Source organism: Choloepus didactylus, chromosome 2 (genome assembly GCF_015220235.1).
Source record: "Choloepus didactylus isolate mChoDid1 chromosome 2, mChoDid1.pri, whole genome shotgun sequence".
Taxonomy (NCBI): domain Eukaryota; kingdom Metazoa; phylum Chordata; class Mammalia; order Pilosa; family Megalonychidae; genus Choloepus; species Choloepus didactylus.
This window is the reverse complement of record NC_051308.1, coordinates 54,815,071-54,840,386: the sequence shown is the minus strand read 5'-3', so window position 1 is coordinate 54,840,386 and position 25,316 is coordinate 54,815,071. Positions and strand designations below refer to the sequence as shown.

The 25,316-nt window shown below is 36.8% G+C and overlaps 1 protein-coding gene across 3 annotated transcripts in view; it reads right to left on the bottom strand.

Annotated features, from left to right (window-relative positions):
- Positions 1-10,470: 10,470 nt before the first annotated feature.
- The window catches only part of NUCKS1 (nuclear casein kinase and cyclin dependent kinase substrate 1), a 28,400-nt gene continuing 13,554 nt past the window's right edge, over positions 10,471-25,316 (bottom strand). Inside the window, exons 2-7 of one of the 3 annotated variants that reach the window (XM_037824896.1) lie at positions 20,146-20,195; positions 18,742-18,847; positions 15,756-15,811; positions 13,737-13,889; positions 12,821-12,967; positions 10,471-11,666 (exon numbers count right to left, since the gene is read on the bottom strand). In XM_037824896.1, the coding sequence (XP_037680824.1) occupies positions 11,467-11,666; positions 12,821-12,967; positions 13,737-13,889; positions 15,756-15,811; positions 18,742-18,847; positions 20,146-20,195 (712 nt within the window). In that variant the 3' untranslated portion in view covers positions 10,471-11,466. Of the gene's footprint in view, positions 11,667-12,820; positions 12,971-13,736; positions 13,890-15,755; positions 15,812-18,741; positions 18,848-20,145; positions 20,196-25,316 lie in introns of all 3 variants that reach the window. The other 2 variants (XM_037824895.1, XM_037824897.1) reach the window with 2 other exon arrangements.

Here is a 25,316-nt window from a genome sequence, read left to right as displayed (position 1 = left end):
ATACATACAATGGGATGTTATTTAGCTGTAAAAAGGAATGAAATTCTGATACATGCGACAACCTGGATGAAACTTGAAGACATCATGTTGAGTTAAATAAGCTAGACACAAAAGGGCAAATATTGTATCTCACTGATAGGAAATAATTAGAATAAGCAAACTCTTATTCTAGTCAAAAACTAGGATACAGGTTACCAGGGGCTGGGGTTGGGGTAGGGAATGGGGAATTAATGCTTAGTTGGTACAGAGTTTCTGTTTGGGGTGATGGAAAAGTTGTTTTTTTTTTTAAGTTTAATTTCCATTTTATTTTCTTTCCAGAGACTAGTTTTTCTTCAGTCTTTATGGACTCAGCTCCTTCCCTGGGCTTTAGTGGAGGTCATGGGGCAGCACCCAGAGGTCTAAATTCGGGTGGGGGTGTCCTGTCCTTCTGGAATTCACAAGATTGGCTTCTGACTCCCTTGCTGTGAATGGCAGGGCTCATGCAGTCTGTAGTTTCACATACAGCTTAGGAAGACCACAGGCATCGAAGACACTTGCTTCCGTAGTGTCCCTGGCAGCTGCAGCCTCTACTATGTTTTTTTTTTTATGGAAAAGTTTTGATAATGGATGGTGGTGTCAGTAGCGCAACTGTGAATGTAATTAATTATATATCCAAATATAATTAGCAGGGGAAATTTCAGTTGTGTATAAATTGCTAGCATAAAAATTTTTTAAAAACTATAGGACTATTCAACACAGTGAACCCTAATGTAAAATATCGACTACAGTTAATATTCGTTAATAGAATAATTATAATAGGAGTTTTTCATCAATTGTAACAAAAGCACCACACTAATACAGTTGTGTGAGATGGGGGTATTCAGGAGCTCTGCATTTTCTGCATGATTTTTCTGTAAACTTACAATTTCTCTAATTAAAAAAAAAAAAAGAGGGCAGGGAGCTAAGCCCTGGGGAAGAACACTATCCTGGTTTTCAGCTAAGTTTTCTTAACACCATACTCTTAAGAGGGAACAAAAAAACAGTTCTCATGACCTTAGATGCTGACACTTGCCCCAAATGCCTAAAGAGGGGGAAGCATGTGTCATGTGGGTTAACAGAACGCAGTGACTGCAACTGAGTTGAGAAAAGTGAAAATTTTTCTAAGGACGAAATGACCAGCTCTATCTCCTTGTGCAAGATAACATGACAAGAGGGACTTTCTGCTTCTGGGACTTATCTTATCTATCCAAGAAGCACAAATGATGTTATTAAAAATCTGACGGAAGAGGGTTTTTCAAGATAATAGGCTCCTGACCAAAATTTCGGCATTTATATACTTTGACCATTACTCAACTTACAGAAGTCAAACTTTTTAAGAAGGCCTCCTCACTATCTATTGAATTGGGTCTTTCTTCCCTGAAGATTGAAGAGAATTTGTGGGGGGCTGGCAGAGAGAGGGGGGAGTCCATTGTGTAGGGTTCAGTTGCCAAAATGCTATCCTCCTCTAAAAGGGTCTCGTGAGAGTGGCCCTCCACACACACAAAAGCCTTCCAGTGAGGCGCCAATATCGTGAGAACACATTGCATCAGCCAAACAGTTCAGCTGAGCCCCTGGGTGCTGTCCCTGATAATGGCTCCAGTAGATAGTTCTGTGGCTTAAACTTGAAAGACCGAGGACACGAAAATATGATGATTTCATTACCAAATATATGCTGACAAGTATTTCTCAACCATTTTCCAGTCCAAATGAGCATTTACTTGTTTGAAATAGATGCTCCACAGCCAGGAGTAGAATTTGTCACCTTTGGATGAAGTTATTTTCCTGCTGAGAAGCAGAAGAAACATTTTAAATTCCAATCACCAGTTCTGCATACTTTTACTAGAAAAACAAAACTTTTAACAGCACAGGTGACTTGGGAGTACTATCACTCTCCCCTCCCCTCTAAAACCACCCTCTATTGTGGGGCTGGTTAAAGTTTACCCTTTTGCAAGAGTGTTCTTACTAATAAATAATGGAGCTCTACTTGAGAGACAACGCTGGAAGGATTTCCATTCTGCAGGATGAGAGCTCCTGACACTGCCTCACCAAGAGGTCCACTGCTGCTTCTGTCTGTGGTCCCCTGGTCTGCAATGCCAACTGCAACTTAGCTGCACAGAGGGCCCGTTTTCCCAACTGTGGGTGCACATAGCCCGTCTCACTCTCACAATGTCCCTGGGAGGTAGAGGAGAATCAGTCCCTTGGTATAGCCATTGTACAAAAAGGAGAAACAGGCACCCCACAGGGCAGGGGTGGGAGGAAGGAGGAGGAGAGGTTATGTGACTTGCCCAAGATCACCCTGAAAATTGATCTTCTGACTTTGTCCACAATCAGCCACAAAGCTTCTCCAAAGCAGGTCACGCAACGAGGAAAGGTGACTGGGAGTTTCAATTAAACAAACAACTGCTCACGCTACAGTGAATTAATTCTTAGCTCCGCTGCTTAAACACCTGTTGCACTTTTTATACTATTCATATAAATTCCCTGGAATAATCCCATTTTTAAGTATTTCACACTTTCTTTCTTTAAACCACAAAAATGTTGTAGAAAGGCTGATATTCTGAGATCCAAACCATGTATTAGACTGTCTTTTCTACTGGGGAGTAGGGCAAAAACTCTTCATTACACCAGATTCCAATTTTTGGTTTGGAATATAGTCACCATAATTTCAATTATAGTCAATAAATATGACTGGTCAATTCAGAGGTGAACTCTAGAAGCAATGTATGTTCTAGGAACTCTCATCTCCATGGTCTGCCATTATGAGTGTGCCCCCAAGTTGATTTCAATCTCCCAAAAAGAGGGGTACCAGCTTCTCAGTGACTGTTTAATGGTGTTGACTTCTTGAGAAGAGCGAGTGGCCTATGAACCAAATATTTGGTCTCATTGCTTCACTCCAGTGCGTGGGGAGAGAATGCAGGAAGGCAGGACAAGAGAAGGAATGACCTGCTTTGCCTATTGTCCCAAGACTGGTCCATTGTGCAAAGTTTAGGACAACAGTCACTCTCTAACTAGATATTGTGCATATCCTGTATACCTGAAGTCACACCAGCATTTCCGTGCAATAGAGCTTTGGAATCTAAGCTCTGTATTGTTTCAGGTTTACCAGGAAATGCCATTTATCTTGTACTTGGGCCAACTGTATGGCTCTCTACAGGTCAGCTGGTTCCCCATCCATCTCTAGGGCTACCTGGTTGATATATGAACAATATATTTCCCTCAAAAATACTAATCCCATGGAAACAACTGTTCATTCACAAAAACAAGGGAAGGAAGAGATAGCAGTAAATTAGGTCAGAGGCAGGAGGAAAAGACACAACGGGGGACGCCTGGAGTCTGTAACTGAGATGTGGCATGTATTAGATATGACGCTGGGTTACTGAGGCCCCAGATTATGTTCCAAGAGCTAAACAGAATGCCAATTGACTCTTCCTTGACTCCTAAAGACTTTTAGTGTCTTATAAGAGTTTTGCTATGTCATTATTCTTAGCTACTTTAAAAGTAAAACCATATTGTAAAAAATGCTTAGTATTTTATCCCATTAGGCTGAATTAGTGAACTACAAGAGAACCAACCTACAGACCCAAAGTGATGAGCCAGTGTATTCTGTGGTCTCTGGACACTTTTTGGTTAAGACCCATGTTTCACAACCTACCTTTTGCACATGTAGATGAGAATCACTTCTTACCACCACACAACCAATCAGCTATGGTTACCAAATTGGCAGTTATCCTAAGATTGAGGCCATCATTTTTCTTGGATTGATGACTTTCTCTATCCTTCAGAGCCTTACCTAACCCAGCCATCCCAATTTCTTGTAGTCAGGAGAGCCCTTAGACCACACACTCCTGTTCTGACCCAACATGGAAACACCTTGGCCAAAGTGGTCTTACACATTCTCATAAAAAGGCTATAGAATTCAGGTTTCAAACTGCTGTTACTATTTGGTACTATGTGTATACATATATGTGTGTGTATATATGCATGTGTGTGTGGGAGTATACCCACCAGTCAACTTAATAACTACAACATTACCAACAATAGTAATATCCATGTGTTCTCCTCTTTGACCCACCTGTTTCTTAAAGTTAGATTTCTAAACAAATCATTTCTAGGTGTCTACTTAGAGCTAAAGTAGGGCAAACTATTACTCCCAACATTTTGTGTTATCGTATTGTTAAGTAATTATTTGCTTTAGCAGGATGGAAACTCTGGTTGCACCCTCTTGCTTCCTGCCCCCAGAATTAGCAGAAAATTTATTTCACAATGTTTGTCTAGGACTTTATTGAAACAGGGGGTTATATCTATGAGCAGTGATTTCTTTCTGGTGACCCAGCCAAGCAGGCCATGCCAAAATGGGCACCTGTTCATTCTGTAAAGATAATGGAAGGAAAGAGAAGCATGTCATCAAGATAAAGGAACACAAGGTACCACATTATCTTGAAAACAAGTCTTGGTATTCATTGTGTGCGAACACATATCAGTGCTGCTTCTGCAAGAGACAAGGCTTTTAAGCTGGAGAGAAATATCAAAAAGCAATACCTGTTTCAAAATGGGCCAAGAGTTCACAGCTGCGCTTTGAAATATCAACATGCTTTCATTTTGGGGTGTTAACTACATAAATTTTGGGAATTGGGAAAAGGGAACAATATAAGAAGACACGTGCATGCGCATTGAATCAAATATCCTATTTCCCACTTAAAATCCAGAAAAGATTGCTGCTGCATGTAGCAGGATGCTAAATGAGCACACCGATCACAGAACTTCCATAACCCAAGCAAGCGGCAGGGTGTCCTAATACAGTGCCTTGTTAGATATGTGGAGGACAAGCACTGCCCTCTACTGGCAGAGGATATCTATAGTCAAGATGACTCAATGCCATCTCCATTTTTCTCAAGACAAAATCAGAAAATAAAAAGCTTTAAAATAATTTGATGTTTCATACCTAGTGACCACGGGATCTTCAAGTAAATTGAAGTATTTCATGGGAAATTTTCACATCTCATTGAAAAGTCTCCATTTCTTCCCCCATTAACTCTTTGATGTAACTCATTAGGGTTGAGTATAACTGGTACTTATAGATACTCAACAGCAAAATGCTCAAAAGGTCAATACCAGGAAGGCTCCAGGGGCCCATTTATATAGAAAATGAGAGCTGGTTTCAGATCTAGCAGCTGTAATTTAACTTAAAGCACACAGAACTAGCGACCTGACTCAAATCCTTGTTGTACCCACATACTGCCATGTCAAACCACTCCTACCTGAATCAGTTTGCTTTTCTACAAAATGGAAGCAACAACAAAGGTCTCTCCAACCTCACAGTTGTTGGAAGATTGAATGAGGTTAATATGTAAGGAAAAGCTCTCCAAACACTGCAAAGTGCTGTACAATTACAGGGTTAATGTATAGTCAAGGTAACTCCAAATACATTTTACCCCATCAAGTTCTATGCATCCATTTTACGCATTTAGATATACACTCGCTTTGTTGTTTATGAAAATTCTTTAAACCAGAATATATTTTTTTAGAGTATTCACACTGTGCTGAAACAGAAATTTGGTATGTTAATCATAAAGCACCAGATTATGAGGAAAAGCGGGTAGCTAACAATCTTCTGAAGTCAACTTCTGGAACAAACAATTCTATTAATAGCTAGTCACCGAGGAATAACAACATGCAAAAAGCACTTAATTTCAGACCCATGCTAAATTTGCATGTCAGTTACAGTATTTGGCTGAAAAGGCAAGTGTGTAAACAGGGGAAAGGCTGAAAAAAACAAAAGTCCTAATAACTCTACAGTCCAGTTCTAAAGAGGGATCCTGTACTATGTTCTCCATCTAAAATAATATTTAATTCTAAGTTTCAGGATAGTTTACTGTAGTTCTTAGGGTATTTGAAATTGAACGCAAATTTCCATGTTTTGTGAGTATAAACATTATCCTTTATTTATGTGGTTAGTGCAATGGACTTTGCCCTTCACAATACTTTATAACCTTGGATATGAATGTGAGGGAAAATCCTAACTAGGAGTTCTCAGAGTCCAGTGTTCCCCTAATGAATAAAAAAAACTTTATGATCTACTACCTCTGGATTCCATGCTCTGAAATCGGTATTAATTACTCCTTTTGACTTTTGAGAGGACATGCTTTTTTTTCTTACCAACAGTGATGATCACTGTTAGTGTTTCTAAAGAACTGATTTGGGAAACAGGTCACCCTCCTCCCACCCCAAAGTCAGGCTGATTGAGAGCTAAGGGCCAAGGTGATTGACCGATCAACTGTATAAGTCCTTTACTTCAAAGTATTAGAAGAAGTACACAGATCACACATCTGGGTTATAAAAGCCCTTTTATAAAGCCATTTTTAAACAAAACAAAACAAAAAGTTTACAAAAGAAAAAGATACAGAAAAAGAATAACTTGCTTCATATGTCCCAAAAAGAGAAAAAAAATAAGGGGACAATGCCAACATGCTCAACAATAAAGGGTTCTTTTTCTTATTTTTAATACAAAATACAAGCGAAGGATACACATACCTAACACAGAGCTCAGGAGCAGACACGCAGTCCTGGCAACCCTTCAATAAAAGCAAAGCAGGAGTTTGTTTTTTTCTTTTGTCTATGCAGGTATATAGAGACTGGGATATGTAAAAAGTAAGTATCACGAAAGACCATCACACGATTCTACCAATGCATGTTGCATCTATAATTCACGAACATGGTCAACAAAATCATGTTCACTTCAACCCCATTTTATTTAAATTAAAAAACAAACTTTTAAATAAAGTGGTTACATTCAAACTTTAACTTCCTTAGTACCATGCTGCAGATTTCAGCATTATTAAGGTATTGCAAGAATGCCCAATCCTCTGGTGTCTGACCACATATCTAGCAACAGTGCAGTATGAATACAGGGATGCCCCATCGCAGCCCATGGACTGATTAGTATATTTGAGCAGTTTCCTTTCTTTTACCCTTCCTGCTCAGAACATAAAAACTTAGAACTAAAGTCAAGGAAGACTGGGAGTTTTGGAGCTAGCAAAACAAAAAATCTAAAAGATGAATTCTCAAGGCAAAGAATTAGAGAACTTGGCTGCTGCTTAACCCGGCAAGTCTTAAAGTCTTTCCTTAAATCTTACAGGAATTAGTTATATAAGGTTTGCTGCAACATGTTCATGGTAAACAAACTAAGTAGAGCTCTTATTTACAAATTTTGTAACAAATACTTCTGGAGGAAAAAGAGAAGAATTCACTAATTTCCAGAAGACAGAGGTTTAATTGCCAGACATATACAAACACACATTCACACACACACCCACACAATATTTCGGGGGTGGGGTGGGGTGTGTTATACATGTTATTTAGGGCATAAGCTGAACTATACCCCCACCCCATCAAAAGAGAAACAAACAAAAAAATCCCAATTTTTCCCTCCCTCACCATAATCTAGAAAACCCTCCCTTTACCCCTGATGTACAAAGTGTATGCACGGTGGCGGACTCCACCAGCCACACAAAGCATGCTCATACAGATGTCACCAGTTCAGTCCCTCCATCGGCATGGCAACAGGCAGATTTACGGGATTCTTCCCAATAGTGGTTAATACACAGTCAGCACCACTGTTAATTTTGTGAAGCAGGCTTTGAAAAAAAAAAAATGTGTAATTTTTGGGATTCGAGAAGAATCGTGTTCCATCAAGTTTATCCCAAGATAAAGGGTACATGGGTCGCAGGCTGAAACTTGGTATAGACAGCTTGAAGTCCCGATATTCAGACACTAAATTAAACACAGCATCATTCACAGAGAAAAGGATAATTCTCAACACCTCAAGAGCATACAGCTTATTTTTCCTATCTCCCAGCAAGAAATGCACATTATTCATTCTATTTAAGCATATCAGTCTGAATGTCTTAAAAACCAGAGCCCAGGTCTCTTTCATCTCCAAACTCCTAAGGTGACAATATTTTTCTTTCTCAGTGTAGCTAGCTTACTTGTGATATGTGCTCAGAACTACTGAAACCTGAACTCTAAAACAGCCATATGAACTTTTACATAGCTTTCCCATTGCCTTTCTAATACCCTGAAATTTGTTTAAAGAAAAGCACTATTCCCTCCCAAACAAGTACTCTATAAAGTCCACTGGTTACTTGAATGTTCCTAGGGAAAAAAAGAACTGTTTAAAAAAAAAAAAAAGTGCCAAGTTCAATTCAGCTGACCATACCAACAAGTGTCAAAAGCCTTACTGGATTATAACCTCAAATTCCACTCTTGATTAGTTATCTGTAAGAAAACGCTGTCTGAACCAGTAGCAAGAATGAGGATTGAACATCGGGCAAACCAGTTATTGTGAAAAAAATCAATGTCAAAGCTCCTTCCTGGGAATCAACTACTATTCTTCAAGATTAAAAAGTATGCACTCATTACCTCTTTAAGAGGGAACAACCATTAATTTTCCCTCATGGAATCAATATGGAGTAGAGATACCAAAGGGGGGAGATATTTTAGAAAGCAGGAAAAATCTACCATTACTGAAAAAAAATTTCATCCTTTGGGCCCACTCCACTGATTCCAATCTGAGGTGGGGAGGGCTAAAAGCAGCAGAGAGTTACAGATACATCTAATAAGATGTGAACTACCCATTTCTATCAGGCTGAGGGAATCTGGCAGAGGGGTGTGTGTGTGTGTGGGGAATGGGAAAAGAGTCTGGGAAAAAATTATCTTATGAACTAGAATGTAGTGTCAGCATAGCTGCCGAATTCTACGTTATAGAGGTCAACCCAGCAGAGCTGACAGAACTCACTAACAGAAACAAGCACCTTCAAAGTTAACGCCCCACTTCCTGAGCACTGCAGATTAACAGCGAAAGCTACCGACATTTCACCGTAGGCACACTAGAAAACAAAGGACATTTAGTCAAGGGTGGTGCCCATGGCCAGGCACTATGAGCTTCAGCTTGTAAGGGGGACACACATCACTATCAAGCTTGAATACTGAGCACCTGTTTCCAGTTGAGTCACCACAACTGTCTTTCTATTTGCATGCATATCAGGGGAAGACTAGAGTGCTTTAAATCAACAAAAAGTGGAGAAAACAAGGTCATCCGGAGCCTCTCTTACTTGAGGACACATCCTTTTGTCCAGTCTATTAAAAATATGTAATACATTTTTCAATCTGAGCTTTTGTTTTTCAGAGGGATGCCAAATAAAAAGCCCAAGTGAATATACCCAAGTAACCTAGAAGACACCTGTAAAGTATGCATATCATAATCAGAGATGTTAGTACAGATTAATATATTAAAGAGAATGTACGTTTCATGAAGTATCAAAGCTAAAGTTTTACAAGACTCCCCCGTGCTGCAATCTTCATGAAACATAACCTAAAAAAAAGCCCAAATATTAACTACTAGGAATGTAAGACTGATACAAGTAAACCCCCCAAAATAGAAGTGCATGATGGAAAACACTGATAGGTCTTTTCCTATATGAACACAAACCTTCTTGTTAAAAATGGATACTGGAACAAACCCACCAAGGCAAATAATCTTTAACACCCTCATTACCAAGTTCACAACAATAAATTTAACCAACATGAAAGCTAATAGTCCAACTGCTCCTTATGTTCAAGTCTTGCATTTTTGGCCTTGTACAAAAACTCCTTGTAATAAAAACTTAATACATACAGTGTAATAGTGAAATGACTCTCAGCCACTGGGTGTTTTAAAAACTCAGAGTGACAATGTTCCTTAAATAGCCTTTTGCCCTAGGACTGTCTGCAAGAAAGCCTTATTGTCTGAGAAAAAAAATGCGGTAACCTGGAAGACAGAAAAAATAACTACAAAAGCAGGAGATAGAAGAAGCGAATGTAGATAAAAAGGCAGGACAAAGACAGAGGTTCAATTTCACTAGTTTTTAAACTTACTAGGACCCCTAAACCTTGATCCCATTAGCTCATGGGATCAGGATGTAGAGGCTCAAAGCTATGGTTCTCCTGACTGCTTTCATAAGGCATGTAAAATGCTCTTTATTCAGCTGCAGAGGCCTCCAGAACGCATGTTTTCCAGCCCTGGCGAGCCCCAAACTCCTGCTTTAAGCAAACATGAGCAGTAAGCATGGGAACCAAGTAAAAAGACAAGGACAGAGTCATGGGGCGCGGCAGTAACACTACCATCACGGACAGGATATGAAGTAAATTAACAGAGCTAGCAGAAATCGCATCCCCTAGTAGAGCTGCTAAACACTGGGGGAGGGGATGGAGTGGCGAGGGGCGTCTTACATAGTAGCAGGAAGCTCAGAGATACACTTTATACTATGTTTCTACAAAGAAATGGAAAGATGGGGTAGGAAAAGGAAATCATTCTATCCCCAAATAAAAACAAAACATGGTTTGTGGGATCTTATATGACATAAAAGAATTTCAATTCTTTTTCATTCATAAAGGAAAAACCTCAACTCTTTATAATTGAGTTTTATGTTAACCGGTACTTTATTTGCTTAAAACCTAAACATTGTCAGTTTAAAAGAAATCCACTGTGATGTATATATAACTTGATCTTGCCATTTAAATTCTAGGGTTTTTTTTCTTTTTGATCCTTGATAAATTTATCCAAAAAACAGAATAGATACATATATATTAAAAACATGAACCATTTGAGAATGAGATCTGAAATCAGGAGTGATTTCAGTTTTGGCGCTTCTTTTTTTTTTTTAAACTTCTTAAAGACTGTAGCGGGATAAAAGAATCACTGGCTCCGGGTCTCTTTGAGATAACAAGTGATGAAATGGTAAAAGAAAACCCATACCCTTACACAAGGTCAGGTAACCCCATTCCCCACCCCGTTCCCCAGGTGAAAAATAGGAATACTTTTAGTAACAATTCAGAATTCATTTTTATCTTCTACCTGCCTCATCAGTGGAAGTTACGATAATTTTAGACAGCTATAATCATGTATACATACATACAAATTTATATTAGATGACAACTGATTTTCTAAAAAGTCCAGGTAGAGGAAGAAGCAATCATTTCTAACTAAAACCCTTATACACTTTTTGATTACTGTTCAACTTGCTATCATTTAGCAAAAGGCAAAATTTTATAGTGTTCACCTCAGACCTTATTGCTTTCTGACTGTGGTATACCTTCCACTAAAAATAAAAGATGAAGCAGTCAATCCAGTGATTAATGTGACATGGCTTTCATTGGGGTTGGAGGGGAGGGGTGGAAAAGAGAAGACCAATAGACAAAAGGTAACTGAAACATACAATGGTTTTCTTAAGAAAAAAAAAAAGAAGAAGAAGAAAAGAGAAAATGCATCAACAAATGGAAAAAAGCATTCAAAGCCTGTAAGTCAAGCCATAGCCAAACCCATGTTCTATCTTAAGCAGGTTTTCTTTTTTTCCCCTTTTTTTCCTTTTCTTTCTTTTTTTAATAAAATCTCCCCTCAAACCATCATCACTTTTAATCCTCCCCAGACTGGGCTTCATCTTCAGACCCTTCATCCCCAGACTTTTCAGGTGGGGGGCTGGCAGATGTTTTCTTTTCTGGAGGGCTTTCTGGTTCCTCGTCTTCTTCTTTGGGGGAAGGAGTCTTTTCCTTGGATGCCTTTGAAGCCGTGGGGCGACCCACTTTCCCTTTGCCTTTCACTGGACTTGGCGTCACTGAAAGAAAAAAATACCAATTTGGGGAGGAGAAGAGGAAAAAAGTCTTTAATAAAAATTAGCTACAAAGCAAAACAACATGTAAGAATGTAATCTATAAACACAAACCCCCACCTTACTAAAAAACTAAGTTGGGTACTAAGGTAACACATGTATACCTAGAAAACTCGATCTCAATTTCTAAATCAGTCATGATAAATTACTGCAATATGCTATAGTGGTTTCCAAGTGCTTTTACCAATACTGTAATGTCATACAGCAGTAATATTTATAATCAAGAAATGTGATGCTACAGAAATATACCTCATCCTAAGTGCTTGTGAGCCTAAAAATTGCTTATGTTTAAAAAGGTCAAAAACAGGGAAGGATATGACTTAATCTGAGGAGAAAACTGAAGCCATCAAGTAACTTGACAGTTCCATCATTCCCAAGAGTAAGGAGTGATGAACAAAAGATTTAAAAATCACTAGCTCTATTAGTCTGAATAAAACAACACTATAAAAGGCGAATTCAGCCTTGCAATTTAATGACAACTAGTTCCAATTAGAAGAATATCTAGCAGAAACCACAAGAGCTCAGTGGAAATGAGTCCATGTTTTAAAGTGTGGTTTTATTCTGATAGCATAGGGGATGGCATGGGGAGCAGAACCCAGAACTTATAAATGTTGTATTAATCTACATTTACATTTGTGCATTTTCACAAGTTGCTGAGATGTGAGACTATGACAGCAGTGGAAAAAACCAGCTATAATGATGCAGTGTTTCTACCACTGTGCCTGTCACAGATTGGTTATTCCCCAATCTTGCTTATCTATGGCAGCAGTTAAGAAAAGGGTTAAGCCCACCTGACTCCTAGAGGGACTGGAGGCCTCATTAATAAGGCCAATCTATTAAATGGCTCTAATGAGTATAAAACTCAAAAACAGCTACTGAAAGGAATCCAGACCAGTTTTGTTTGGTAAGAAATCATACCCCCCCCTCTCTTCTTAATCTACCTTAAGTGATACTTCCAGGTATAGAACACAGGACCTTTTGGAATTCTTAATATTCCTGTTATGTATCTGGCTAATGCCAAGTATTAATGAATAATGAATAATTTGGTTCTTGAAATTTTTAAAAGCAGCAAAATTTCATTTCACTTTTGCAGAGCTCACCTGTAGCCTTTAGCCTGGGTTTGGGCATTTTCTTTTCTTTTCTCTCAGGTTTGGCCTTCTTAACCATCTTTTTGTTTTTCTTTTTTGAACTGCCATAGTCACTATCATCATCATCTTCCATTAGGAAATCTTCATCGCTGCCAGAATCTTCTGAGGGGAAAGAGGAATTTCAATACCTGACTTAAAAACACATCTTTCTAAGTGAACAAAGGGTGAGAGTGCTAAGACTGACAGGAGGATGGGACTTGGGAGTCAGGACACTCTTGGATTCTACTGGTAGCTGAGCTACTAATTTTGTTGTCACTAGCCCCAACTGTAAAATGGAATTCTTGCATTAGGGTTACACGACTGACTTATTTGAAGAACAGGTCAAAAACAGGAAGGGATAAGACTTAATCTGAATAAAAACTGAAGCCATCAAATAACTTTTGGTAGTTCCAGCATTCCTGTGTAACACAGGTGACCCAGGGAAATGAAACTGAACAGATTTGGTGTTTCTGGTCCAACTAGGAATAAATGCCACAAGAAAACTGCATACAAAGCAAAATATGTACAATTAACTAATCTGAGTAATTTGTGAAACATCTAAATTCTGTTATAACATTTGGGGGTGGGGTGGAGGTCTACATTCCCTTCCTCAGGGCCAAAATCCAAATCTCAATCACTGAAGTTAACACATATACATATAACTGCTATGCTAAAAATTACTCATTCAATGTATATGAGTATAAATGATGTGCCAGTCACGGAATAAAGAGTGTAAACATTAAAAATGGTGGGCAATTTACAATCATGCACTTCTTTTAAACTTTAAAAATATTAACAGGTATCAAACAGTCATCTCTTCTAATAGGGAGTATCCACCTAACTTAAGGGACTGGTTGTAACATTCAGTACCCAAGCCAACTTTACGTACTCTCCTGGAATGGTGCTTCATCCTCTTCTTCTGGTTCTTCCTCGCTGCCCACATCTTCCATGAGCATTTCTCTCTGTTTAGAAGCTGCTTTTGATGCTGCCTGCCGTTGCTGACGTACATTTTTATGATCTTCTTTTTCATCTTCACTGTCTTCTGCAATATCAAAGTCATCATGATGCAATGATCAAAGAGTTCTGCATTTATTTGATAGCTGACTGAAAAAGTCAACACACAGTAGCCAATATGGGATATACCCTGCAGTTTTATTTCACTTAAAGAGGGTGAATTCTCTCCTTAAAAATTCCCATAGAACATACAAAAGAGGAGCTAAAATTCACAAAAAATGAACTTGAATAAAACTGTGTATTTACTGTCACATATAAGATAACTTAGGAATATAGTTTTAAGCAGTAATAAAGCTGATTTCAGGTGTGAATACAAGCTTTCCAAAAAACATGCTAAATTTTTTCAGTGCTTTGATGTAAAATTCTCAATTACATTCAAATCTATGTTCACTGTTCTTAAGAAAAAATGTCAGAAAAATATTTTTATTTAAATAGGAGGAAAAAAATGTCTTACAATGATCTTTCTTCTAAGATATAAACAAAAGTTACATTAGCATGCAAACCCTAAATTAATAACTACCCTTTACATTGAAAGGGGTGTGGCTGTTTCATTTTAGAGGGGATTGAGGGAAATCTTTAAACCACATATTTTGCTCAATTAGCTAAAGACTCCTGTACAAGATTACCAAAAAACCTTACATTCGTGGACTATAGTCTATTAACTAAAAAAAAAAAAAAATCAACACACAGCTATGTTTGTAAATGAATCTGGTTAAAAGGCAGGCTGCCAGCCCACTGGCTTTAGACCAAGGTATATTTGTATTAGTCTTGACCTGAAGCTCTTTTCCTGGACTTTTAGGCCCCTTATTCTGTTACGGTTTAGCTCTTCTGGAAAACACTCATAGTCCTACAAGCCTTGCCATTGATTGCTTCTCAAATCATCACTTCCACTTCCAAAAACCTCAGCTAAAGACAGAGGGAATAAGAATAAAACTGTTCTTGGCAGACTCCAAACCATACCCACCTAGTAGGAGTTGTGCTTAATACTAGTACATTTATTCACCTTGCAGTGCTCACTAAACTAATAAGTGCAAGAGAGTCAATTAGGTCCACCAGGAAGATAAATCAAAGTGTATATTATAATATCACAAGATCTCTAGATAGTGAAAAAGGTTAATATAATTTCTGTTCAACTTAGGCAGCCAGACAGCCAGCAGACTTGAAGAGGAAGGAATGCAAAACAGTTCAGTGCAATGAATTTAGTGGAAACTTGTTTATCCTCTACGTGTCAGCTAAATAGTATCTCATTAAAAGGCAGTTCCAGGAAGGCAAGAGTAGGGGAATGTAGGTCACAGCTGAAGTGGTTGGGAGCGGTAGGGACTAAAACTCTCAATTCTTAGAAGGGTTAAATTTCATCAGAATTTAACACAGTTATTTGTCCATGGAGACTCCTCATAAATTCACATGAATTATTTTAAATATTAAAATTCTTACCAAAAAACTTTCTATGTGGCTACTGTTTCAAAGGACCACTTTCAGGCTAAAAGAGTGGGATTGAAACTGACCTTGGCTTGCTATGCAGCCCAGAGTCAACTGCTCCCCCTTTTCCTACTTCTCTTTTACCTGGTATTATATGTATTTCTACCATCCAGTTAGTTTGATGTCTTGTATTTTTTCATGTAAGTTTTGACTAAGCATCAGAATAATCCTTAGAAGCTTTTAAAAAAACAAAGCCCCTGAAGTCCCACCTAGAACTACTGAGTCAGAAATCCCGGGGCATATGTAGTTTAAAGAGCTACAAGATTGAGAATCACTATGAACTCTTTGACAATGGAGACATCTTTGTAATCCCAGCATCTACAACAGTGCACAGTATATAAAACTTGCTTATGAAAATGCCCAGTGAATGAATGCATAGAATTACACCTATTACATTAACAATTAAGTTTACTACCTGCTGAATGAGAATCATCCTTCTTGGTTTTCACATCTTTTTCTTCTGAGTCCTCACTGGAAGGGGAAAAGGTAAAAGGTAAAAATTTTAAAAAGTCTTAAGTCAAAGTCTCTGTATCTTTGATATCTGACTTCAGTTGAATACTGAATACACTTCTCTGTATTAAATGTTCAAACAGGTGCTGAGGAGTAAAATCACTTCCATTATTTCCCATCCTGCAGGGGCACTGGTAATTAAGCACAATTTCATCTACTTTGGGAAACACTTCCTCCAAAGACCACCAACTCCCACCCCGACCCCCAAACATACACACAAAAAAGTCTCTCAATCCAGGGCTGAAAATTTCTCACCTCTGGTTAAGGCCTGGTTCACGAGAATATTTAATAAGAAAAATATCTATCCTCTGGATGGGGCAGAGTATAAAAATACTAAAAATAAATTACATAAAATGATGCTGATCGTAGTAAATTAGGCAAATAAATGGGTATCACTCCTAAGTATAGATGCAAAGAACTAAAATACAATAATTAAAGGGTAGTGGGGTTGTTACATAACCTACAATATGCCTAAAAATTTATTTAAAGCAAAATGAAAACAAATCAGTTAATGATCTCCTAATATTTTTTGCTTCCAACATTTCCATGCATCAGAAACACCCAGGTCTCCGAATGTCATGGAGAAAATAAAAGTGAGCTCAATGAACATCGAGAATTGACACGTTTCTGTACGTATGTTGCATTTTACAATAATGGAAATGGCTGAAGTTGTGGAACTGTGACCCATGACATTCTTTGAAATTTGCTCTCTAACAACTTGTGAATTTGTACTTTTAAAGTTATCACAGTTATATATATATGTTAAAGTTCACAATAAAAAAAAAAACCTTAAAAAAGTGAGCTTGAGATCACTTTACACAAAATAAGAAATTAAGGTGCTTCAGAGTTTCAATGAAAAGTATTAAAAAAAAAATTTTAAGTCACAAAGATCCAAATGTTATATCCTCATAAATCTTAACTTGGCAATCTGGGTTCTAGCACCTGTCATTGTGAACAATAGCTGTATGACGTTAGGCAAATCACTTGGAGCCCTTTGATGGTAAAATTTTTATGATTCCATAAGAAGTTCTGACAAACAAAAAAGACACTCAGGCAAAAAGCTGGCCTTCAGAGCTTTCCCTTAACAATGTGCAGGTGTTGTAAATCTCTTGATATTTTCCATAATGTAGACCACACTCAAATGACAAACAACTGAACTTAAGATTCATAGGCAAAAGAGAAAATCAAACATATTTCTTTACTAGGAAATCTGAGTCCAAGATATTTGGTAATTTGAAACCTAAGATTGTTCCCTATATAGGTTTTTATATAAAATAAGCATTTAATTCACAAGTCTATCACAATGACTAGATATTATATTATTTTCTACAGTTCTTCCATTACTGAGTCTGCAGACTTAGTTGAGTAAATCCTTGAACTCCATTACAAGCAAACTTAAGTAACAGCTGAACTTTTTAGGTAGGAACCAACAAACAAATCAATACAGCACTGGTGTGAGGGAATAAACATACAAGACACTTACTAAAAAGGGCAATAAAAATTGTATCTATCTCAATCATTCCTGGCATTTACTAGAGAACATTAAAACCAAATTACTGCAACAAGAAAAAAATTTAGGCTAGATATTACATCAATGAGACATTTTAACAGGCCATCAAGAAGCAAATTCCCAGGAGAAATATAATAAATGAATATAATGAAAGATAGTTCTAAGTTGGGCTGCTATGTAAAACTGGATTAGAGAGATACACTATGAAACTCTGGAAGACGACTCGCCACGGTATAATTTTGTCTTGTTTATCCTCAAAAGTACATTTCTGAAATTCTCCAGCAAATTTTAGAAGTTGGCAAAACAAACAGAAAATACTAGATAAACTCATATATTTAATATTGTTACCTCTAAGAATTCTGCACCCTGGGATTCTGAATAGAAAGACTTCTGCCTGTGGCTTTATTATTTTACTGTAGTGATTTTAGTGCTCTGAGGTAAATATCTCAGAAAACTAACAAAAAAATTATTTTGGTCCTTTTATTCTTAATAGTATTATTTCGAAGTAGTATAGCCTAATGGTTAAAAAATGGCCTTTGAAGTCCAACACACGATTTCAAAGCCTATTCCTCCATTTGCTGGGTAACCTTGGTTATATCACTGAACCCCTCTAAGTTAATACTACTTATCTTAATAGAGGTGTTTTAAAAATTAAATGATGTATGCAAAGAACATACATAGAGACTGGCACATAATACCCCCCCATTAATGGCAGCTGCTGTCATCATCATCACCACCACCATCAAGGTGTTAGAGTAATGCTGAGTGTGAGTGTGTGAGTATGTATATATTTCCTTTAAGAACAGAGGTGAAAGCGGCAGTATCCTAGTCTCTTGAGGCAAAATCATAGATAAAATAACAACTCATCTGAACTCACTACAAAACTAAGGGAAAGGAAACTGCCTATAAATGACTGAATTATTTAAGCAAAGGAAAACCGATTTGGGGACAGTAAGACTCAGCAGGTATATAACTTAGATTCAATAAGCTTCAGTTATGATTCTGCCAATGATATGTGATTGAATGGGAAAGGACACTTATTCTTTACTATCACTGTAATGAAAATACCAATACTAACCTTAAGTAACAAATCATATCCTTAAACTTTTTGTTTGTGTTCAGGTTTGATGTGGCAGCAAAGGCATTCCTGGAGATCACCTTGGATCCCAAGTTGAGTCCGAGGAAGCCTCATGACATTAAGGAGGCTGTACATGTAGAACCAGAGCTGCCCACCCCAGTATGAAATATGCAAAGCAATACTAAGTGCACAATAAGCACTTCTCCAAAGTATATGGAGAGCCTACTAATTTGGAGATCAGAGACTGCCCTCATCTCAGAGTGGTGATAGCATAAGCAAGAAGGGAAAAACAATGCCTCTTACCTATCTTCCTGTGAATTCTTTCCAGATCGCCTCTTATTTTTAGCTTCTCGGGGAGATGATCGAATTTTCTTAGCTGGAGGGCCTGAATCTCTTCCATAATCTTCATCTAAACAAAGCATTTTTCAAATTCAATTAACTATATTATGATTATTATGTGTAAAAATCACCACTGTATTCACTGAGCTAATTCTCTTTCATGCCATTTAAGTGGTGAGAGGGACAAGATTTCCCACATACTTTACTTTCATTTTTTAAAATTAAATTCTTTTCCATCCCAGCCTCCACTTTAAGACAACTATGCCCATTTTCACATATTACCCTCTGGACCCTGTATATATTTTTAATATATCTATAGTCAAATATCTCTGGTAATTTTATATCCTACCCTTTGTTAAAAAACTAATGTCTTAAATATAGCATATGCTGGCAATTGAGGAAAATACCTCCAAATTTAAAAGTATTATAAAACTAAGGACAATTAGCCTACCCTAAAAGGTGATTATTTTCAAAAACATTTACTGCACTATTACACATAATGGTGAGGAGCTGGAAGCAGTCTGGATATCCAGCAATTATTGAATGGTTGGATATGTTATATAAAAATGGCCACTTGTTGTCTAAGGGACACCGGGCACGCTGCATACTGTAAATAATAACAGTGCATGTCATTTTTAACAGGAATATTGTAAGGATTAAGTGAGTCAAATACTAACATTTAGAACAATTCCTGGCATGTAACACACACTTAATAAATGTTAGAATTAACTCTGGGATATGGGGTTATATATTCTGTTTTATACTCTTCTTTACACCTTTCTGTAATTTCTAAGTTTTCTCAAAGAATATATTATTTATATAGTGTTAAGTTAGATTTAAAAGAAAAAGAAAGAGAAAGGAATAGCAAATGCATCTGGAAAATAATAAAGAGATTGAGAAAACATTCCAAAGAAACTTTCAAGGCTAAGATTTTAAGATATACCACACCTTCTTTGATGAATTAGTTTACAAATCAAATTATTTCATAAAATAGACCCTCATTTTAGTTTCTTTACTCAGGAAAAAACATAAATACCCCCCTAATACAAGGTATAAATCTTATGGTGATTATAGCATGATATTCTAAGTAATGAACAATGCATCAGAATTAATGGACATTTAAACTTTGGACTCCTAAACCAGATAAAAAACAGTTATTCAACTGTTTATGATCAATGATTTACCAAGTAGAAGTTAAAATCCATGGAAGTCCAACTTTTGTTTTGGTTGACAGAGATCTTAACATAATTTGCATATACAAATATTCTAAAAATAAAAAAAATGCCAAATGCATGATAAAAAAGTACATAAGCTGGAGATTCTTCTATGGATCAGTCCAACTTACAGTTTACAAATCACAATACTTACCAGCATCATCAGATTCCTGAAACTGTGAATAATCAACGACCTTCCTATTTCTGTAGAAAGAGAGCCTCTAATTAATTAAGATCATAAAAATATACGACTTTTCTAAGATACCTGGAATATACACTTTTATTTCATAATAAAATGAAAAGTAGCTCTCTGAAAGTTTTTTTCAACAGTTCCCATTCCCAGCCAAAATACTTTACTTTGTTTTAGGGAAGTACAACTTAAGGCAAAGGTATTTCAAATGACAATTCTCACATTGCTCATCTCAGTGATAGTTCAAATACCATTTCCCCCCATAAACAACCTCCCATCTCCCAAAATATATGTACATAAAACAGCAAAATGAGCTAAATCACTACATATATTCATTATACACACAAGGTATCACATATGCACAAACCAAAATTGTAAATGTTAATTTCATTCTTCCTATATACACATACGCATGTATACCTGATAAAGTTATTACTAAGTTTTTTCATGGCAAAAGCAATTTTAAAATATAATAGTTATATTATAATGCTCAAAAGAAAATTATAGCAACAGTAAGGAAAGACTTACATAAAAGGGAAAGGAATAAACACTAACTGGTCCATTCAAAAGATGCTTTTATTTTTATTTATTTACTTTTTAGAGTAGTTGTAGGTTTACAGAAAAATCATGCAAAAAGTACCGAGTTCCCATTATACACCCCCCCATTTTCCCCGTTATTATTAACATAACCACAGCATGCATGTGTTACCTTTGTTACAATTGATGAAAACAATACTATTATATTAACTAAAGTCCATGGTTTACATACATTGGAGTTCATTTTCTGTTGAACAGTTCTATGGTTTTTAGAAAATTTCTATTGTATAATATATACAATATGAAATGCCCCATTTTAATCACTTTCAGGTATACAATTCAGCAGCATTAACTACATTCACCATATTGTGCTACCATCAACCCTATCCATTACCAAAACTTTTCCATTACCCTGAGCAAAAACTGTACCATTAAGTATTAACTACCAATCATTCCCCAGTCCCACTCCTGGTAACCTGTATTCTAATTTCTGACTCTGAATTTGCATGTTCTAATTATTCCATGTAAGTGAGATTCTACAATTTTGTCCATTTGTATCTGGCTTACTTCATTAATGTGATGTCTTCAAGGTTCATCCATGTTGTACCATGTATCAGAACTTCATTCGTTTTTACGGATGAATAATATTCCATTGTATACATGTATCACATTTTGTCTAGTCATTGGTTGACGAACACTTGGGTTGCTTCCATCTTTTGGCTATTGAGAATAATGCCACCATGAACATTGGTGTGCGGATATCTGTTCAAGTCCCCGCTTTCAATTCTTTTTGGTATATACCTAGAAGTGGGATTGCTGAGTCATACGGTAATTTATACTTAACTTTCTGAGGAAGCGGCGCAACTCTTCTCCACAGTAGCTGCACCATTTTACATTCCCACCAATAATGCACATCTTTGCCAATGCTTATTATTTTCTGTTTTTAAATAACAGCCACTCTAGTGGGACTGAAGTGGTGTGTCATGGATTTCATTGCATTTCCCTAATGGCAAATGATGATGAACATCTTCTCAAGTTCTTATTAGACATTTGAATATCTTCTTTGGAGAAAGACCTATTCAAGCCCCTTGCCCATTTTTAAAAATTGGGTTATCTTTTTGTTGCTGAGTTCAAAAGATGCTTTTTCTAATGAGTCAGGTAGACTGATTTATGCACCCCGGTGGTGGGGCGCATGCTGTTAATCTTAATCCATTTAGACTCGTAAATAGGATCCATTAAAGATGTTACTTCAGTTAAGGTGTGGCACAACCGAATCAAATGGGGCCTTAATCCAGATTACTGGAGTCCTTTAAAGCGGAGTGAAAGTCAGACAGAGAAAGCTATGGGAAGTAAGAAGCTGGAAGTCAATGGATCCCAGAAAAGAGAAGATGCCTCTATGTGCACTATCAGAAAAGCCACGGAGCCAAGTATTGCCAGCAGTCAGCCCCAGAACACGAGTCTTCAGAGAGAAAGCTTCGCCTTCAATCCTCAAAACCATGAGCCAATCCATTTTATGGTCTTTATTCTAGCAGCTGGGAAGCTAAAACAATGAGTGGAAAAATAGGAAAGCCTACATCTATTTGACTCTAAAGTACTAGGTAAGACATCTAACACTTGATTTCCATTTTTCTACTCAACCTCTAATAAAGTACAGGTTTTGATCTTTAGGCATAATAATTCCAGTTTATCATCTGCTGGTGAGATCACAACTAAAATATTGTTACTCAATTTCTAGGTGCCACATATGAGTAGATAAATCCTATGAGAATTTGTAAGGGAGCCAACAGTGAAGAATATCTCATGAAAAAGTGAATAGAGGAGAATTTTTACCTTGTAAAAGGTAAAACATATTAGCTACTTTAGGGCTTTGACATGAAAGGAGTAAAAGAACCTGTTTAGCTTTAGCGATCAGATTAAGTGTGGGTTCTATGTAAAGAACTTTCTAACCATCTATCACTAGAAATACTCTAGAATGTTATTACATAGAAAAAAAAAAAAAAAGAAAAAACGAAATATTTGCCACTAAGAATCCTGGATTCTGATTCTAGAACTTCAAGCAAGTCAATTTCTCTGGACCTTAGTTCCTACCATTTTGGAATTGGTGACTTAGTTGCTTCACAGATCTAAAAGTTAGTAATTCTATAAAATTAAGTGAAATAGTTATTAAAGTTTAATAAAAATTAATTTCTCAATGGCAGTTAATTATTCTTGTGCACTCTCCCCATTTTACCATATATTGCTGTATCATTTGTTTTCCTTTTTTTTTTTTTTTTTTCCCCATTAATCTGAGTCTCTTGAAGGTGACAACTATATCTTATCTCCACATTTCTGGTACAAAGCAAGGGAAAAGTATGCACTCAAAATGTTTTCTGAACTTTTATTCTTATGTAAAAAACTAAAAAGGGGGAATAAGAAAACCCAAGTACCTATTTATTAGACCATTTCCACTATACCAGATTTAGTAGCCATGCCTCACAGCTGTCTCAAATTGAGTTTGGGACTAACTAAATGTTTATCACATGGACTGCAATATATAGACAATTAAAAAACAAAACAAAACAAAAACACCAACTAAACCTAGGGAACAAGAGATGGAGAGAGAAAAGAACCAATTTAGGAGCTATGTCAGAAATCTAAGTTTATAGGATAATATCCAATCTACTTAAAATCTAAGATTTCATTTCTTGCCACTTAACTCTTAAGCAACCCAGGAAGTTTGTAGTTCCTCCAACCACATTATTTTTTTCCCTCTTGCTGCAGCTAGAATGCTGTTCCTGTCACTCCTACTCCTATCAGATACCTTGACTCCTCTCAACACACAAGCTTTTATTGATACTACATAATCCACAAAATGTCTGTCTTCCCTACTAAATGTGAGCTTCTTGAGGACAGAGGCTGTCTGTTCATTAGGAACATCAAATTGAAGAAACGTGTTTGATGAGAGAATGGACTTGGCATCTGTGCAGGAAGAGGCAGCAATAGAGAGGAGGTTACAAGACTGGAGTCTTGAGTGTACCAGACATTCAATTCCCAACTGTCCTTCATGACAAAAGAAATTTAATTTCTTCTGTATTAAATAACTTGTTACTTTAAACCTAAGAAATTAAAAAGGCAACTATTTAGCACATATTTTAACTATGAATATGGATGAGAGAAAGGTGGGGAGCATGTGAGACACCACAAGAAAGGAGGAAAGATAAAGACTGGGACTATGTAACTTGGTGAACTATAGAGTATTCAACAATTGTGATAAAATGTACAAATATGTTCTTTTACGAGGAAGAACAAGCAAATATCAACCTTGCAAGGTGTTGAAAATGGGGAGGCATTGGGGGAGGGATGCAATCAGCATAAACTAGAGACTGTAACTAATAGAATCATTGTATCATGCTTCCTTTAATGTAACAAAGGTGATATACCAAGGTGAATGCAGATAAGAGGGGGGGATAGGGGAGGCATGTTAGACACTTGACATTGGTGGTATTGTCTGATTCTTTATTCTATTTTGATTTAAGGTTATTTTTCCTTTTGCTACTTCCTAGCTGTCATTTTTTTTTTCCTCTTTCTTTTGCCTCTCTACCTTCTTTGACTCTCCCTCCTGCCTTGTGGAAGAAATGTAGATGCCCTTATATAGATAGTGGTGAAGATGGTGAACACATAAATGTATGACCATGCAGAGAACCATCGATTATTTACTTGGGATGGAATGTATGATGAGTGAACAAAACCATATTAAAAAAAAATGGGTTGATGACAAAACCTCAAGGGCAATATACTGAGTGAAATAAGCCAGACACATAAGGACAATTATTGCAGGGTCTCACTAATAGGAATTAATTATAATATGTAAACTCATAGACATGAAATATAAGGTGCCAAGATATAGGACGAGGTTTAAGAATGGGGAGTGGTTGCTTAGTATGAGCAGAATGTTCAACTAGGATGAACTTAAATGTTTGGAAATGAACAGGGGTGTTGGTAGCAAGATGTGAGAATAACTAACAGTGCCGAATGGTGTGTGAATGAGGTGGAAAGGGAAAGCTCAGAGTCATATATGTCACCAGAAGGAAAGTTGGAGGTCAAAAGATGGGAATGTATAAAACTGAATCCTATGGTGGGCAATGTCCGTGATCAACTGTACAAATACTAGAAATCACTTCCATGAACCAGAACAAATGTATGACAATACAATTAGAAGTTAATAATAGAGGGGCATATAGGGAAGAACTGTATACCTATTACAAACTATATACTACAGTTAGTAGTATTTCAACATTTTCTCATAAACAGTAACAAATGTACTATAACAATACTAGGAGTCAAATATTGAGGGGGGTTGGTTAGGGATAGGGGAGGATTCGAGTTTCCTTTTCTTTTTTTCTTTTTTCATCTTTCACTTTATTTCTTGTCTGGAGTAACGAAAAGTTTCTAAAAATTGAACAAAAATTAAGTGTGATGGATGCACAGCTGTATGAGGGTACCCAGGGGCAAGTGACTGTACACTTTGGATCTTTGGATAATTGTATGGTATCTGAACAATCTCAATAAAAATGAAAAAAAAAAAAGAAAAAAGAATCAGCAGAACCACCCCCATCAAG